The 18567-nt window shown below is 51.0% G+C and overlaps 1 protein-coding gene across 4 annotated transcripts in view; it reads left to right on the forward strand.

The window, feature by feature from the left end:
• The window catches only part of DENND2A (DENN domain containing 2A), a 102681-nt gene that overhangs the window by 80642 nt on the left and 3472 nt on the right, over positions 1–18567 (forward strand). For all 4 annotated transcript variants that reach the window (XM_032305659.1, XM_032305658.1, XM_032305656.1 and 1 more), the window contains exons 15-18: positions 11931–12108; positions 13645–13686; positions 17100–17217; positions 17795–18040. In XM_032305659.1, coding sequence (XP_032161550.1) covers positions 11931–12108; positions 13645–13686; positions 17100–17217; positions 17795–18040 — 584 coding nt within the window. The remainder of the gene's footprint in view (positions 1–11930; positions 12109–13644; positions 13687–17099; positions 17218–17794; positions 18041–18567) is intronic.

Raw genomic sequence — 18567 nt, forward strand, 5'->3', positions numbered from 1 at the left:
CTTGGTAGGATGCCCTCCATGTCACGTTCAATGACTTGCAAAACCATGTACAAATCAGAGAAAAGCCAGAGGAGAGGCAGATAGGGATTTGAGTGAATTCTGAACTTTAAAAAAAAAAAAAAAAAAAAAAGAACTCCTGGCATTTTCATCACTCCAGAATACTGAATCAGAGCCTTCTTGGCTTTGGAACTGAGGGCACAGCAGCCCAGGTGGTGACCACCACTCCAGTTAGGGCTGAGACGGACCAGCCAACCAGGGAAAGCAGATGAGGCCAACCAAGGAGTCCATCTGGAAAGGAAGAAATGCCAAAAACACAAAAATCGAAGAGCTGCGGCTTGGAGAGGGAATATGACTCCCAAATCTGGAAAACAAAAGGGAGGAAGAAGAATGGAAAGGACAGAAGGGAGGAATGTGGGGCTCATCAGGAACGCGGTAGGACGTGGGATCCGGTCCTGTCCTCCCCTGCAGCCCATCTGGTCATCTTGGTGACGCTTTTCCTTGGACAGCGGCCGCGTGGCTACTCCCAGCCTGCTCCCACCGGGTTTGAGTGAGCTCTTCCCTGTTCCCGTCATGCTTCTTGCACTCCAGGTGCCCTGGGGTCCGCGCAGGAAGCAGGCCTGCAGCTGGGGCTGGGCGGGGGCAGCTCTCAAAGCTTGTGGGCACTGGGGAATTCGGGCGGGAGACTTCTAAGGTTGAGGCTCCGGAAGCAAGAGATGAGTCATAACCCTTCCTTGACCAGGGTCAGATTTCATCGAGTAGCTGTCGGTATTCCCTGGAAGCCCCACTGGGTCCCCCCGGAAGTAGGATTCTCAGACTCCGCCGTGGGGGAGGGGACGGGCTCTCAGGAATGCCGAGGCAAGAAGGGAAGGCCAGCCAAGTGAGTGGGCTGCCCGCCCAGACTGGACGAGGGGCCACGCAGTCCCACGAAGACCTTGCTGCCGGGTTGAAGATGGTAGGCTCTGGAAGGTGCCCCCCCCCCCCGGGAAAATGTCTGAGGAGATGGGCGTGGCTGGAAGGGAGCGTGCCCTCCCCAGGCGTCCGTCGCCAACAAAGGAGAACACGAAGTAGCACCTACTTTTCCTGTTCAAGTACAATGAGAGAGAAGGTGGGAACAGAACAGGTCAAAGTCAGATGCATCCCTGAAGGCCAGCAGAGGGGATGGGTCGGGCTTAGGGTACCAGGACTCCTGGAAGTGCTGTGACAAAGATGTCAGGAGGGGACTTGCCCACTTCTCACTCCTGCCCAGGGAGATTTCTCGGTTGACAGGCCGAAGGCCTTCCCGCTGAGCTGCCCTAACAAGAGCCGAAGGAGAGCGAAGGAAGGCCATCCCGGAGAACGGAGCCTGCCCCATGGCTGCCTGAGGGGTGGTTCTCCCAGCCCCTCCACCTGCACTGCAGCAGCTTTACTGGGGGCACAAGTCCCCGATGGGGTCTGATCAGAGGAACCGTGGAGTGTCTCCTTGCCCACCTTCCACAATGCCTGGTATTCTGCCCTCGGAGACGGAGTCCCTTCGAACAGCAAACTCCCATGAGAGGGCAGAGGGGGTAAAATGCCACCTGTGGCTGCTGCAGGGCCAGGGTCCAGAGCCAGGCCACTGTGCAGTTAACTACTGTGTGTGTGTGTGTGCGGGCTCGCGCCCGCGCTTATCTAAAACACCTGAATTTCCTTTGTAGACCCTTTAGGGCTTTCAGACTTGCATATCTCTCCCTCATCACACAGGGCCCAGGGCCCAGGGGTGTTCCCAGGAAGATGGAGGAAGCCGCAGCGTCCTCAGCGGCGGGCCCTGGGCCTCCTCATTTATGAAACTAGGGCTTATCTGCACTGAGGCCCCTCGTCACTGCCACTTGTGCAACTCCCGTGTCACATTGTCCTGAGAGGCAATCAGCCCATGCTTTTCCTATTACAAGAGGTCAAGGTTTTCTCTCTCTTACCCAGTACATTATCTTTCTGTCCAATACCTGTTCCAGGCAGACCTGAAGAGGTGGACAAATAAATAAAGGCCCATAGAGCTGAGGCAGGAAAAGAAGGACTCAGGGCATGAGTGAGCCCGAGACAGTAGCAACACGGCCACCGCAAGGAACACTGGAGTGTCACCTCCGGGCCGGGCTCGCGGAAGGGGTTGACCTGTACTCTTTCAGGCTCCTGACAACTCAGTCAGATAGCTTCTATTATTAGGAAGCTAAGAAGCACACAGAGGTTAAGTCACTTTGCTCAAGCAAAGTTCAAGTGGTTAGTGGGAGGGCTGGGACGCAGGCGGCCGGGCTCCAGAGAAAATGAAAAGGAAGGAGGAGGAGCGGGCCTCGTGGTCTGGGGGTCGGGGTGAAGGGCGGCATCTGTGACCCCCCTACGGAAGTATATAAGGAAAGTCTTTTTTAAAACATGCCATTGAGACCCTCTGTGTGCTTTGCATCAGGCTAGAATTGTGTAGTGAAGAAGCTGAGACTTCTGTGCTTTCCTCCCCAGGCCCCCCCTCTCTGTGGCCTTCAGCTGGGGCCCAGTGAGGCCAGTGGGACCGGGCGACCCCACAGTCTTTCCTTGCTCTGAAATTCTCTCACTCCATGGGCCAGAGTGCTTGGGGCCTCCTGGAACCGTGCTCCTTTGAGCCTTGCCCTCCCTCTGATCCTGGCCCAGAACCTCCTAAGGGCCCCATTCCTGACCCCACCTCCTCAGGCGTTCTGTGTTTTCCAGAGCGTCCCAGGGGATGACCATGTCTTGTGCCCAGCTATGCAGTTGGTGAGAGGACTGTCTAATCCCTGCAGGGCCCCTCTGGCTCAAATGCTCTGTGTGATTCTGTGAACATGCTGCTGAGGGAAAGTCAGCCCCCACACCCCACCTCTCCTCGTGCTCCATAGGCTCACTCCTCTCCGGCTTTATCTGGTTCGGCAGAAATCACTGAGTAGCCTGTCCCTGCCACTGAGGCCTCCTGTAGAGCAGTTCTGATCCCCAACACTTCAGAGCTGGTGTGACACCAGGTAGCCGCCTGTGCTCATTTCATGTTCCTCTTAACGTTTCTAGGTTAGAGTTAAACATGCACCGTGTTGTGGGTCCTCTCCAGGATGCCCAGGCCTCTGCTCTAGACTGTGCTTAGAAGTCAGGGTGTCTCTGCCCCTCTTTTGCAGCTTACACTGTCTGCTTCTGGAGTCCTCAGTGCCGGGTCTCTCTGACCCTCCGCTGTGACCCCTTCCCTGACAGGCCACCTAAGCCAGGACAGGGAAGTCCGGCTCACCTGTGAGAAAGTGACCCAGCTGGGGCTCCTGGCTGACTCAGCGACTCTAGCATGAGACTCTTGATCTTAGGGTTGTAAGTTTGAGCTCCACCTTGGTGTAGAGATTACTTAAAAATAAAATCTTAAGAAAATAGAGTGGGGGAAGGCGGGAGAGAGGGAGGCGTGGGGGAAGAGAGCTAATGATCAAAGTACAGAAAATCCACCCAAGAACATCCTGTGTGTGAAGTTGCTGAGTGAAAAGGCTAGAACCCATCTTCCCTTCTCCGGCCCGTTCTGCTCACCGGGTATCCCTCTAGGAGGAATCTGCCTTCACCTACTGCTGCCCGATGTACGGGCAGAGAGCCATAGGGAATTGAAGGGTTCTTGGGCCAGACCATGACAAGCTAGGGCTTGGGGGACAGTGGCTGGTTGAAAGTCGTCTGACCTGGGCAAGTCTGTAAGGAGAGCCTTCAGCGTAAGCCCCCGTGGGGTCTCTCATCCTTATCACCACCGAGCACAGAACTCCACACACCACACACGATCCCATCTCCAGCCCTATTCAGCTAGAAGAGGAAGCAAGCCCCCTCATTCTTGTGACTCCCCCTAATCTTTGTGAGACTGCAGAACAGCACAGGAGAGCAGGACACCCCACGAGCTCAGTGAGTGTGTGGCATCCCGGGCGGACGTCAGCCTGCATGTGGCCGGCCGTTGTTCCGCCATCTCCTCCCCTCCCCACACACAACGTACTTCCTCTTCATTGCTAGTGAGTCTGCCCATGGCAAGAGGAAGTAGCTGGGACTTGTGGCAAATACTGAATGAGTTATAAAAGAGTTTTAAGTCAAGCCAAAAATCTATCAAATTTAGAATAACATTTTCGCTCCGTTTCATCTTCAGGGTGGACACTGAGTGTTTCTTAAGGCTCTGTCAAGCCCAAGTTTGACAGATGGAGAGGAGGGAATGTTGTTGTGATGGCTTGTTCTGTTGTCGTAGCAACCCAAATAAATATTTTCTTATTCCTCCCTTCTTCCTTTCCCCAGTGATAAACATTTGTTTTTTAGTTTGTTATAAATTTCAGTTCCCAACGTTTTGACTAATCTACAGGCCAGGCTGAATAATAGAGCCAGAGCTGGACTTAAACAGATTTGTTCAAAAATTTGAGATGGGGCAAAGTTTTTAACAATCAAGAAATTTTCCTGTTGTCTTTTTAGAGTACTGGATGACTGTAAGCCAAATGACTACTGGCTACTGACAAGTTAGAATTAGGTGGTCAAATCTCCCTAAATACTGGAGTTTGCACCTTGGCTTTGCCCCATGGGTAGCTGCACAGATAAGTGGCTAGGTAGCTGTGCGCCTTCATCCTTTTATGTGCTCCTTTTGGTGGTTTTTTCTTTTTGATCAGTTTCTGAGCCTAAATGGGGACCCCTGTCCTGTCTAGAATCGATTACGCTCAGCAGTGTTTGCTGTCGCAGAAAAAGCTCGGGTTTGTGAGCTTGCCCGAGCCCCTGCAGCGTCAGTGGCTGCCGGTCTTAGAGACACAGAAATTTCATTCAGCAAAAGCCTGTGAAAAATACAGCTTTAGTAACCTAGTGGCATCAGTCTGATGAAATATTAAGTACCAACTACCTATTTTTGTACGTGAACACCCAGAAGATGACATTTGGAGCAAGATTTAGAGACGAGCACGGCCCCAGTTGTCTTCTACGTTGAACCCATCACTAGCGAAATCTTGGGCTGAAGACTTATTCTGGTTCTTCCATCAGTGGTCCAGATGCTCCCCGGCTCTGCTTGCTTGTGTCGTCACCCTTCTGTGGCGCTTACTGCAGGGACGCAAACCCTGTCCCCGACTTTTATCTGTTCCTTCGTCTGATGCGACGCCACCCCTGCTCTTCTGTCCCGACTCCACTAATGAGCCCTAGGATTATCTCCCGATGACAAGCCACGGTTCTTTTCACTTTCCAGCTGTTCCCAGTGCCTGGTTTTCTCTCTTGCATAGATTTCCAGTTTGTAAACATTAAAGTTGGAAGGAAGTTAGAAATTATCTAGTCCACTTTACTTATTTTACAGATTAGGAAGTTCAAGGCTTCTACCTGAGATCATACAGGGAGTAGCAAAGCCAGTTTTCTCGGGGCCCAGCCCATGTAATTTGTTTTTGTTTTTGTTTTATTTATTTATTTTTTAAAAAAGATTTTATTTATTTATTTGACAGAGATCACAAGCAGGCATAGAGGCAGGCAGAGAGAGAGAGGAGGAAGCAGGCTCCCCGCCAAGCAGAGAGCCCGATGCGGGACTCGATCCCAGGACCCTGAGATCACGACCCGAGCCGAAGGCAGCGGCCCAACCCACTGAGCCACCCAGGCGCCCCATTTTTGTTTTTGTTTTAATTTGGCAATATTACTTCTGGGTTTGAAAGTACAGTCGTGGAAATGCGCCGGCTAGTGCTGGGGGACGGCTGCCTCCCGCTGGGTTCCTCCAGGTACCAGCCCTGACTGAAGTGTGGCTTTCATTTCAGCTTCCTGGGAATGATACACTGGGAGAGATACTTTGCTTGGGATGCTGATGAACACGGATGGGATCATTCTTCACATTCCTTGGGAGTCTGTCTAACTCAGGAAACTCATTGTTTGCTTCTCTGGTAGCATTTTAGAGAAGGCTCTGTGTTCAGTTCTTACTGGTTCCTCGATGAATGGGAAGGTTGCTGAGCGTAGTAACTCCACACTCAGTGACAGGGGCTCGCTAGCAACCAGAACCAAAGTGTCATCTCCAGGACAACTTAAGTACACACAAGGGCATCCTGATGGCTCTAGACTAATGCTTCCGCCCTCACAGAGCACCGCTAAATAGCAAAGCATTCTGGGACCTGACCCTTCTACCCTGTGCCCATCTTGAAGCCCTGTGGCCTGGCCATCCTCCCCGTGGGCATCACCTCCCTCCCCTGCTTTTGTACAAGTGGATCACAGCTGCAGGCTGGTGTTGCTTTCCTCCACCCCCACGGTAACAAGAGCCAGCTGCCAGGGCTCTCTTCCTGGGACTTCCTCCAAAACATTGCCTCTCCTCCAACCAGCAGATGCTCAGCGAGGCTGTGTGGCGAGCTTGCTTGAAAAGTCATCCTCAGCTTCGCCCAAACCAAAGCCTGTTCTTTCCACAGTCCCAAGAGACCACCCATCCTAGCAGTGCCCCCCCCCCCCCGCCCCCGCCCCAGTGGAAGGCTCCTCTAGCCTGGGACTAAGATTTCATTAGCACTTGCAGCTGAGACCGAGAAAAACACAAGCTACACTCAAAATAATCCGGTCTTTCTCCTCTGCCATTTATTTTGGGGGAAGAGTTGTCACTAACTGTGCTCTTTGCAAAATCTGACCTTTCTGTCTAGTGTTTCAAGAGAGAGAGGTTGGTTTCCCCCACCCCAGCATGCTGTGGGCTAGTGAGCAAGAGGAATGAGCCACTCCCCAAACCCTGCCCACCTGTTGTCGGGAGCCCCCCCTCGCCCCCTGCCAGCTCCATATGCCATATGTGCCTGCCTGGAGGTGCTAATGACAGCCAGGTGCGGAAACATTGGGCTCCAGATGCAACAGCACATCAGACGATTTAAAAACAAACAAAAGCCACTTGTTAGGGGAGAGAGCAGCGGGCAGCACCTACCTACATAGTATCCGGCTGAGTCGTCGTCATTGGTCCCCGTCAAAATTGAAGGCAGCTGTCCTTCAGCTCCGTGCATTCCAGGAGCGTGAATGAATTTGATCTTGCTCTCCAGAACATTCATTCGCCCACTGTGTGTATCTGGCTAGCACTGGCATTGCTTATCATTTTTCCTGACCCGTTCCAACTGCCTTCCTCGTCCAGCCGCAGCCAAACGTTGTGGGGGAGGGGGCAGCCGGCACCGCAGGGCCCCTTAGGCTTCCCCTAGGAACCACAGGATGCTCAAGCTGGGAGAGAACCCGGCAGCGGGTTACACTTTCTCATTCCAGGGAGGAGCCGCAAGAAAGCAAAAGAGCAGAAGGTCTTTTCTTTAAGTTGGGGGGGGGGGGGTACCACATTTATTTTTCTACCGCAGTGATTGAGGAAACCACAAAGGCTTCTCACAAAGGGCCTCCTCCTGCCTCCGTTCCTCACTCTGCATCTCTTCCCCTCCTCCAGGCACTTCACTGCCCACCCTGCATGCGGAGGTCAGCCTCGGTCTAGGTCTCTTTAGCTCTTAGAATTCATAAGAAGGGGCACCTGGCCAGTTCAGGTGGTAGAGCCTTCAACTCTTGATCTCAGCATCAGGAGTTCAAGCCCCCTGTTGGGTGTAAAGATTACCCCACCCCACCCCCACCCCCACCCCCACCCCCAAAAGAAAGATTCAAAAGAAGATGAACTCCATCTCTGAGATGGCTCCAGGTTCTAAAATTCTGTGGTTCTGTGACCTCCATGGGGTCAAAAGTGCTTAAACCACATCTCTGAAAATGTGAAGGAACTCTTCAGCTCGAGCATCACGTTTTTATTCTCTGCTGGTGAGCAGATGGAAGGGGAAAGCTTCAGAGCCCGCTGAGGTGGGCCCTGCGTGACTGCTGCCACGGCCACGGCCCACAGGAGCCATTCTTCCTCCAGTGCACGTTCAGGGCTTGGACACGTTCAGGACAAATGGGCTGTCCAAAGAGCTGGGTTTCATACACAAGGCTTCCTTCGGAGGATTCTCACCGTCTCTTTTAAGGTCCATCTAGTCATTTGAGAATGAAGGCCAACATCCCAGGCAAACATGGAACGTACCAGAATTCCTGCTGAACCATCACTGTCTACCTGCCTCTAGCCTCCAGCCTCCAGTTCTCTGGTCCTGGTTGGCTGGAGACCCTTTTTCACTCCAGGCCCTAACGAGCAATGCTGTTCACGTTCAGGCCCAGCGCATACACCACACACGGCACACACCTCATTATTTACGACCGGAACAGAATGCAGCACCCTCGCTTCTAGTCTGTTCTTTTTGTTGTTTCTAAGGCTGATCACGGCCCACTAAAATTATTTCAGGACCCAATGATGGGCTGCAAACTGGAGTCTGAAAAGAAACCTGCTCTAGGCCCAGCTGTCCTCATTTATATTTTAATATCCTGATTTTCTCACTTGTGTCCTCATAACGGCAGTACGTGAGCAGATCAGCTTTGCAGACTGGTCCCACACTGACATAGGTTAGTCCTAAAATTTAAAAATTTTAGAACAAAGTAAATTCCACACGCTCAGTGATCAAGGAAGTTAAACACAAAGGGTGAGCAACTCACTCACAGTATCTGAGAGAGAAAGGGATGCCTGAGGGAAAATGGTTCTCTGCTTTGAGAGAAAAGTCTTTAAATGGAAAGTCACCAACCTGCCAGCTGAATTACTGCTGTTGTTCTCCTTGGGATAAGTCCTATGAAGTATTGTCTCGCTATTACTCAGTAGGTAAAAGGAAGGTATGATAGGTATTATAAAGAAGGTATTAGATGCCTTGTATACTTCCCTTTTATGAAGAAGAGATTGTGGCTATTATGATAAAAACAAAATCTTGGGGGTAATATCTTTCTCATTTTGGGGGTGATCACTTGAAAGAAAAGACGAGGACCAAATAGTGTGACATGTGTGTGCCCTGCTCCTAAGAAGCATGGCAGGACTCCACAGAGTGTTCAGAGAGTGATTATTTGCAAAGACACCAAACAGGAAGGTCAAGAGGCTCTTGCTGATAAATGAACAGATTCAGCATTACTTTTGTTTGGTTCAGGGGGCCCAGCTGCAGGTGGATGGAAAGGGGGCTGGGGTATATTGTAAGGATGTTCAGGGAGGGCCGTATTCAGAGGATCTCCTTTAGCAGGTAAGTGATTTTTATCTTGGCCTTTTTTTTTTTTTTTAAAGATTTTATGTATTCATTTGACAGAGAGAGATCACAAGTAGGCAGAGAGGCAGGCAGAAAGAGAGAGAGGGGAGCAGGCTTCCGTCTGAGCAGAGAGCCCAATGCGGGACTCGATCCCACGACCCTGAGATCATGACCTGAGCCGAAGGCAGTGGCTTAACCCACTGAGCCACCCAGGCGCCCCTCTTGGCTTTTTTTTTAATTGTGATAAAATATACATAACTTAAAGTTCACTATTACAATCATTTTTAAGTACACAATTCAGGGGCAGCATTAAGAACATTCACAGTGCTTGCAACCGTCAGCACTCTCCATTTCCAGAACTTTTTCATCATCTCAAACTGAATGTCTGTCTACTCTAGGCAATAGCTCCCCACTCTGCCTTCCCCAGCCCCTGGTCTCTCTGAATTTGCCTGTTCTAAGCCCCTCACTTGTAAGTGGAATAATCCAGTATTTGCCTTTTTCTGTCTGGCTTATTTCACTTGCTGGCCAATATCTTTTAGTTCACTTCTTCTCTCTCTAAGGAAGCCAGAGCTACGTGATTCTGTTACAATGGGCTCAGGAGAGTTTTATGACAATGAGTTTGCAGGCCGACCTCAGTCTGTTCCACATTGCAGATACTGCAGGGTTTGGGGTTTTGTTTTACAAACTGAAGGTTCGTGGCAACTCCACATCAGCCAAGTTCATCAGCACTATTTTTCCACCAGCACTTGCTCACTTTGTGGCTCTGTGTCTCATTTTGGTAATGTCTCACAGTATTTTTCATTATTATATTATGGTCATCTGTGACTGGTGATTATAATTCACTGGAAGCTCAGATGATGGTTATCTTTTTTTTTTTTTAAGATTCTGGGGCTCCTGGGTGGCTCAGTGGGTTGAAGCCTCTGCCTTTGGCTCAGGTCATGATCTCAGGGTCCTGGGATCAAGCCCTACATCGGGCTCTCTGCTCAGCGGGGAGCCTGCTTCCTCCTCTCTCTCTGCCTGCCTCTCTGCCTACTTGTGATCTCTGTCTGTCAAATAAATAAATAAAATCTTTAACAAATAAAAATAAATAAATAATAATTTTTAAAAAAAACAGATTTTACTTATTTATGACAGAGATAGCGAGAGAGGGAACCCAGGCATAGGGAAGCTGGAGAGAGAGAAGCAAACTCCCCGCTGAGCAGGCAGCCTGATATGGGGCTTGATCCCAGGACTCCCAGGGTGCTGGGATCATGACCTGAGCCACCCAGGCCCCCGATGGTTAGCATTTTTTAGCAATAAACTACTTTTTAATTAAGGCACATACACTATTTTTTTAGATATAACGCTATTGCACATTTGCATACTGTATAGTATAGACATAATTTTGGGGGCACCTGGGTGGCTCAGTTGGTTAAGCATCTGCCTTCCCTCAGGTCATGATCACAGGGTCCTGGGATTGAGCCCTGAATCGGGCTCCCTGATTGATGGGAAGCCTGCTTCTCACTCTCCCACTCCCCCTACTTATGTTCCCTTTCTTGCTATGTCTCTGTCAAACAAACAAATAAAATCTTTAAAAAAACACATAATTTTTATATGCACTGGGAAACAAAAAAACTCAGTTGATTGCCTTTATTGAGATATTTGCTTGATTGTGGTGGCCTGGCACAGAACTCCAAAGTAGGCCTGTATACGTGCCTGATGTCATTGGGAGTCCAGTAAGGGAGCGTTCATCTATCGAGAACTCGGCTTCCTTGCAACTGTGCCTAACAGAGCAAAGCTGAGAACTGGGGCAGACATTCAGAAGGTGACCTAACAGAGAAAATGCTCGTTACAGGGCCTGTGCCCCGAGGAGGATGCAGTGCATTCCTGGGAGAAACCACAGGCCCTCACTTTTATTCTTACATTACATATTTCTGACAAGCCTCTGAAGTTCAAATCCCATGGCATTTTAGATAGAGCGTACTAGAATGAGAGCCGAGAGGGTCCACCCTCAGCAGACTCACCAGCAACAAGAAACTGCAGGGAAGGAAAGAAATTTGGCTCTTGCTCACTTCGGGAGGCTGCCGGGCATCCTCTCTGCGGCAGGATGGTGCTGATGTTCCAGATGACAGTCTGGGATAATCCCCCCCACCCCACCCCGCCTTCATTCGTCCCCGCAGGAGGTCGGTCTCTGTGCACAGAACACTGGGGACTGTGATCACTGGAGCTCAGGGCTTACTGATAAAGGCTGTAGCATGACCATGATTCTTTAAGGGAGACTCTCAGTACTGTGATTTTTTTTTTTTTTTTTTTACGTTCTGAATTCTGGGTAAGGGGTAACTGTACCCGAGTTTGAGGTCCACAGCAGAGCCTGGGAGCTCACTGCTGCCGCTCGAATGCTGGCGGCCAGCGCTACCCTGTTCACTTGATTGCACCTAGGTATTCGTGCTTGACTGAGCAGTGCGTGGAAGAGAACAAAGAGAAAGTTGGTTTAGACTAATAAAGTCATCTTCAATAAGAGAAATTCGTGAGCGTTCACGAGCATCCGTGAGAAAAGAGGCTTTCACGGATTTGGAAGGGTGTAGGGAAGAGAGATGGAAGTGAATGGTTGGGTCAAGACCGTAGAGGATGTAGCTCGCAGGTGAAAGCCCGCTAGGGGAAAGGTAGCTGAAGCATTAAATTCATCCTTCTAGCTGTCTCAAAGCCTCAGCCAGACCCCACGTGCCCGGTTAGTCTGTTAGGACTGTGGTACACGCTGTACCTGATACGTGCGTGCTGCCTTTTCTGACCAGCCTGTCTTCGGGATGGAGGGTGTGCATTTCTCTCCAGCCTCCTCCATGGAGGCTGCCCCCACCCCATGAGCCTGAGCATGCCCAGTCCAGAGCTTTCCCTGAAGCTGCCCCTTCTCCCCTTCTCTCCCCTCCGCCACAGCACGCTGTCCAAGTGCTGCCACGCCATGGTGGCCGTCATCTACCCCTTCACCTGGCAGCACACCTACATCCCCGTGCTGCCGCCCGCCATGATCGACATCGTGTGCTCGCCGACCCCCTTCCTTATCGGCCTTCTCACCAGCTCGCTGCCGCTGCTCCGGGAGCTGCCGCTGGAAGAGGTGAGCCCTGGGGACGTCCCTGTTCCCTCGCTGTGGGGGCCAGAGGGCAGAGGGGAGGGGCTGGCTAAGGCATTGCAAGAGTGCAATGTCAGGGGGTTGGGGGGGCCCACAGTTTTATTAGCTACCCCCCCCATGTCTGCCTCAGTAGACCCTCAGGGACTGAAAACTCAGTTTTCTCTAAATGAATGCGCCGGCCTGAAGGGCAGCGACCTACAACTTAGCCAGATGTTGAAACTCTGGATCCAGAAGCAGCCATCCACCCTATCCTTCCCTCCCTCCCTCTCCCCAGCACGGAGGAAGAAAGCACAGAGCAGCTAACAAGAGCTGGAGTTTATATCTGGACTAATAACAAAGCTGACGAATACCGTGCTCCCACCCACAGGTCCTTTATCACATCAGTTAAGAAAGACAAACACCAAAGTGTTTTTAAGGATGCGTTTTCACATTTGCCCCCAAGTAGGGAAAGTCCTCCTGGCATTCTGGTGGGTCTTTAGCCCCAGGCCCTTCCTCTAAATAATCTCTGTCTCATGTACGGATTGCTCCCCGCAGTCAGCGAGGGAACCGTAGGTGCCTAAATGATGCCACTGACTTCTGAACCCCCAGGGGAACGCCTGTCGCTGAAATTCATCCCAGGTCCCCAGATGTGGCTCCTGTGGTTGCCCAGGGAGGCCTGAAGTTCCACGAGTAATCACCAGCACAGGTCTTTGAGCATAGGTTTCTGAACCGCAGAGTGACCCCTGAACAGTTCAACCCCGGACGTGCTTGAGAAGGAAGGAGAGACGCCCTCAGCTCCTGGGTAGGGTCTCTGGGATGTATTAGAGCCTGTGTTGCCAGCTGTTGGTAAAAACGTGGTGGCCTTCCGGACCCATGCTCTCCCTCCATCATAGCCAGTGACCCACGCCGGCTGGGGTCATGCAGGCAGAGACCCAGCATTTTCCTGACCACGTGCCCTAGGCAACGTGCTTGCCCCACCCTACACGGCCCTGGGTCTCAGCCCCGCTCTGAGAAGGGAAGGGGAGGGTGCTTATCCGAGAGCCTTTGATGAAACCCCAGTACTTGCAGCTTGACTTACTCTCCAGGTGGGTCCGCTCCTCCGGATCTCTCTCCTCCTGTCGCATTAAGAGAAATGACAAGGCCGAGTGGGTAGCCAGGAGGAGAGCGAGCCCTGGGAGTGGGGAGTGCAGACTTGATGGAGTGGGAACAGCGGGGTTCGCCCACATCAGTAACCCACACACTACAGGTCTGTCCCAGAGGCTCTGCCTCAGCCAGTCTCCGAACAGGGCAGGGAGTCCAGTCTGTGGCATACACATGTCCCAGCCTGTGGCTTCAGTGTTGAAAGCAAGCAGTTCTGGAAAGCCCTTCCCCATCCCCTTCCCCCCTACATCATTTGTGGCTATAGCGGCAACGTCAGGAAACCACAAAGGGGCCACTCCGCCCCCCCCCCCCCCAGCTGCTGTCTGGATGCCAGGAAGGAGGAAGGCTGAGAGTGTCCCTCCACGCCGGGGACAGTAATCGTCCCTTTCCCTCATCTTGCAGGTCCTTGTGGTCGACCTCGTCAACAATCGGTTCCTCAGACAGGTGAGTAAGAAGGCCAGCTTCAGCCCGCTGCTCTGTTGCATCTCTGTCGCTGGGCACGAGGCTTTCCACATCTGGAAAGGCTCTTCGGTGGGCCTGGGATTGTAAAGCAGGCTGGCGGGCCTGGGCGATCCCTGGCCAGGGCGGGACTGGGAATACGCAGAGGGCAGGGCCGAAAGAGCAAGGGTTTGGCAAAGCACTGAGTCCTGTGTGTGTCATCACAGAATGGTTTTCTAACATTTAGAAGGTCTGTATAGGTTGTAACTACAGACACTTGTCCTTTTCAAAATGTTTTCAAGCAATAACTGTTTAAGCCCATGATATAATATTAAGTGGAAAAAATCAGGACACAAGATTATATACAGTATTGTCCTGATCTCTTTTTTTTGGGGGGGGGGGGTTAAAGATTTTATTTATTTATTGGACAGAGAGAGCGAGAACATAAAGAGGGGGAACAGTAGAGGCTGAGGGAGAAGTAGGCTCTCCACGAAGCAGGGAGCCTGATGCAGGGCTTGATCCCAGGACCCTGGGATCATGACCTGAGCCAAAGACAGATGTTTAACCATCTGAACCACCCAAGTGCCTTTTTTTTTTTTTTATTTTAATGAAAAGGAAAGAAAAAAAGAAAGAAACACATTTGGCCAGTAAACAACACTGGTTACAGGTGCCCCCTCCCTGCGCTGTTAAAAATCTGTATATATGGGTGGCTCAGTTGGTTAAGTGACTGCCTTTGACTCAGGTCATGATCCCGGAGTCCTAGAATCCATTGAGTCCTGCATCCGGCTCCCTGCTCAGCAGGGAATCTGCTTCTCCCTCTGCCTCTGCCTCGGCCTGACACTCAAACTGCTTGTGCACTCTATCTCTCTGTCAAATAAATAAACAAAATCTTTAAAGATAAAATTAAATTAAAAAAAATGAGTTGACACTTTTTTTTCTTTTTTTTTTTAAGATTTTTTGTTTATTTGACAGATAGATCACAAGTAGGCAGAGAAGCAGGCAGAGAGAGAGGAGGAAGCGGGCTCCCGCAGGCTCCCTGCTGAGCAGAGAGCCCGATGTGGGGCTCGATCCCAGGACCCTGAGATCATGACCTGAGCCAAAGACAGAGGCTTAACCCACCGAGCCACCCATGCACTATCCCCTCAGATAATCAATTATCTTTTGTGTATGTGTGTGCTGATAGCATTTGAGACCTACTCTTTTAACAACTTTCAGATATACAGTAGATTATAGTTAACTATAGTCACCATGCTATGCATTAGATCCCCAGAACTATTTAGCTTATAACCTGAACTGTGTGCCCTTTGACCACGCTTGCCCATTTCCCCCACCCCCTGGCTCCTGGCAGCCACCATTCTACTCTAATTGTGTGGCTCCAGCTTTTTTCAGATTTCACATATAAGTGAGAACATGCAGTTTTTGTCTTTCTCTGACTTATTTCACTAAGCCTGATGCTCTCAAGGTCCATCCATGTTGTCACAAAAGGCAGGATTTCCTTCTTTTTTATAACTAATATTCCATTGTATGCATATATCTGTGTATATACATTCCATTGTGTACACACACACACACACACACACACACAATCTTATTTTCTTTATTCGTTTGCCCATGAATGAACACTTAGGTTGTTTACATGTCTTGGCCTTTGTGAATAGTACTGCGATGTTCATGGGGGTACAGATGGGATTTCAGGGGCGCCTGGGTGGCTCAGATGGTCAAGTGTCCAACTCTTGATTTCGGCTCAGGTCCTGATCTCAGGGTCATGAGACAAAGCCCTGCGTCAGGCTCCCTGCTGGGCATGGAGCCTGCTTCAGATTCTCTCTCTCCCTCTGCCTCAGCCCCTGCCTCACTCATCCGGGCTCTTGATTCTGTTCCTTTAGTCTGTGTCTGTTTTCATGGCACTACCAGACTGTTTTGATTGCTATAGTTTTGTTAATAAAGCTTGAAATCAGGAATTGTGAGGCCTCCAGCTTTGTTCTTTCTCAGAATTGCTTTGGCTATTCAGTGTTTTTTGTGGTTCCATGTGAATTTTAGATTTTTTAAAAAATTTATTTATTTGTTTGACAGACAGATTACAAGTAGGCCGAGAGGCAGGCAGAGAGAGAGGGGAAAGCAGACTCCCCACTGAGCGAGAGCCCGATGCGGGACTCTATCCCAAGATCCTGGGATCATGACCTGAGCTGAAGGCAGAGGCTTTAACCCACTGAGCCACCCAGGCGCCCCTCCATGTGAATTTTAGGATTGTTCTTTCCATTTCTATAAAAAGTGCCATTACAGGGGCATCTGGGTGGCTCAGTGGATTGAGCTTTGCCTCAGGGCATGAGCTCAGGGTCCTGGAGCCTGCTTCTCAGTCTCCCTCTGCTGCTCCCTCTGCTTGTGCTCGCTCGCTCTTTCTCTCGCTCTCTCTAACAAATAAATAAAATATATATTTTTAAAGATTTTATTTATTTATTTGTCAGACAGATCACAAGTAGGCAGAGAGACAGGCAGAGAGAGAGGAGGAAGCAGGCTCCCCGCTGAGCAGAGAGCCCGATGCGGGGCTCAATCCCAGGACACTGGGATCATGACCTGAGCCAAAGGCAGAGGCTTTAACCCACTGAGCCACCCAGGCTCCCCTAAATAAAATCTTTTATATATATATATATATATATATATATATATATATATATACACACACACACACATACATATATATTTGGTGGGGATTGCACTGAATCTCTAGATGGCTTTGGGTAAAATAGACATTTTATTTTATTTTATTTTATTTTATTTTTAAAGATTTTAATTTATTTGACAGACAGAAATCACAAGTAGGCAGAGAGAGAGAGAGAGAGGAGGAAGCAGGTTCTCTGCTGAGCGGAGAGCCTGACGTGGGGCTCGAGCCCAGGACCCTGGGATCATGACCTGAGCCGAAGGCAGAGGCTTAACCCACTGAGCCACCCAGATGCCCCTAAAATAGACATTTTTACAGTTAATTTTTCCAATCCATGAACACAGACTATCTTTCCCTTTATTTATAGCTTTCTCAAATTCTTTCATCAGTGTCTTCTGTATCCCTTTTAATCTTCACGATGAGGTAGATATTGATTGGTACCCATTTTACAAGTGGGGAAACTGAGGCTCATATTGGTTTTAAAAAGTGGAATCAAGAGGGGCACCTGGCTGGCTCAGTCTGAAGAGTATGTGATTCTCAATCTCGGGGTTGGCAGTTTGAGCCTCCTGTGGGGTGTATATAAATAAGTAGAACTTTAAAAAGAAACAAACATGGAATCACAATTCAAACCTCAGATCTCTGTCTTCAAATCATGTTTCTTCCACTAACCCCAAAACTGTGCCGGGTGAGCTGCGGGCCAGGATGTGGTTCTCATCCCCAAGGGCCTTGGGACACCGACCCACCTGCTCTCTCTGCTTTACAGATGGATGATGAGGATTCCATCCTCCCCAGGAAGCTTCAGGTGGCCCTAGAGCACATTCTGGAGCAGAGGAATGACCTGGCAAGTGACCAGGATGATGGGCCCCCGGACTGCAAGTACGGTGAGAGTTCAGCCGCGCCGTCTCCCCTTCCATCACTAGCATCCGGCAGCCAGTGGGCCGGTGACCAGCCCTTCCACGTGGCCTTGAGTTAAGTAGGAAAACTGGCCAGAGGGGCATGCAAGGAGAGAAACCAGGGGCGTGACCCTTTGATCTGGATCTCATGCTAACAATCAGTCGTGTTATGTTCCCATCTCCCCCATTTCAGCCCTAAAATACCGGATTAAAGGGGAGGGAGAAATGACTTTACCACCCTAGATAACATCTGTCCTGGGGCGCCTGGGTGGCTCAGTGGGTTAAGCCTCTGCCTTCAGTTCAGGTCATGATCCCAGGGTCCTGGGATCGAGCCCCGCATCAGGCTCTCTGCTCGGCGGGGAGCCTGCTTCCCCCTCTCTCTCTGCCTGCCTCTCTGCCTACTTGTGATCTCTGTCTGCCAAATAAATAAATAAAATTTAAAAAAAAAAATCTGTCCTGGAGAATGATGATCCGCTCTAGTTCTTACCTGTGCCCCTAGGACTGTCTCAGGCTCTGCCGCTGCCCCCCGCCCTCACTGGCTCCTGCCCTTCCCCACTTTTCTTAGGCCCCGAGTCCAGCCCCTTGAACGAGGTGGTGTCCGAAGCCTTTGTCCGCTTCTTCGTGGAGATCGTGGGCCACTACTCCCTGTTCCTGACGGCAGGAGAGCGCGAGGAGAGGACCCTGCAGCGAGAGGCCTTCCGCAAAGCCGTCTCCTCCAAGAGCCTCCGCCGCTTCCTGGAGGTTTTCATGGAGACCCAGACCTTTCGGGGCTTCATCCAGGAGCGGGAGCTGCGCCGGCAGGATGCCAAAGGTGAGGGGCACCTTCGAACCAGCTAGAGACGCCCAGGCCACAGAGACAGGGAGCAGGGAGGAAGGTCATGGGGCCTGGGCGCAGCTGGGAACAGCGGCGCAGCCTGCCCGGAGGAGGCCCCATTCTGCTGCCTCGGAGCTGGGGAGCTGGTCACCTAGCCCCCGTGTCCCGCTGGTCTTCTCTGGCCATCTCCTCCCCTGCTCACAGCCTCTCCCGGAACCACATTCCAGGTTCTGGTGGCAGGTTCTCCTTGTGTTCCATCTTGCCAACTCGATGAAACTCTCCAGAGCGTGCTCTCCTGTCCCTCGCGGGCCCTCCTCTCCTTTTCCTCAGGCCTCTCCTCCCTTCTGCCAGTCTCTGCGGGGCGTGGCACCAGCGGGCAGGGGCAGAGCGGATGGTCGTGCCCCCACTTGGTGTGAGCGCCTCCTCGCTTTGCTTTCCGCTGACTGGCCGCAGCACTCGAGGTAGCACAGCAGAGACTCCTCAGCCTGGGGAGCTGGCGGGTCCTCTGGCAGGAGCCTGCCCGC

This window comes from Mustela erminea, chromosome 11, assembly GCF_009829155.1.
Source record: "Mustela erminea isolate mMusErm1 chromosome 11, mMusErm1.Pri, whole genome shotgun sequence".
Lineage (NCBI taxonomy): Eukaryota > Metazoa > Chordata > Mammalia > Carnivora > Mustelidae > Mustela > Mustela erminea.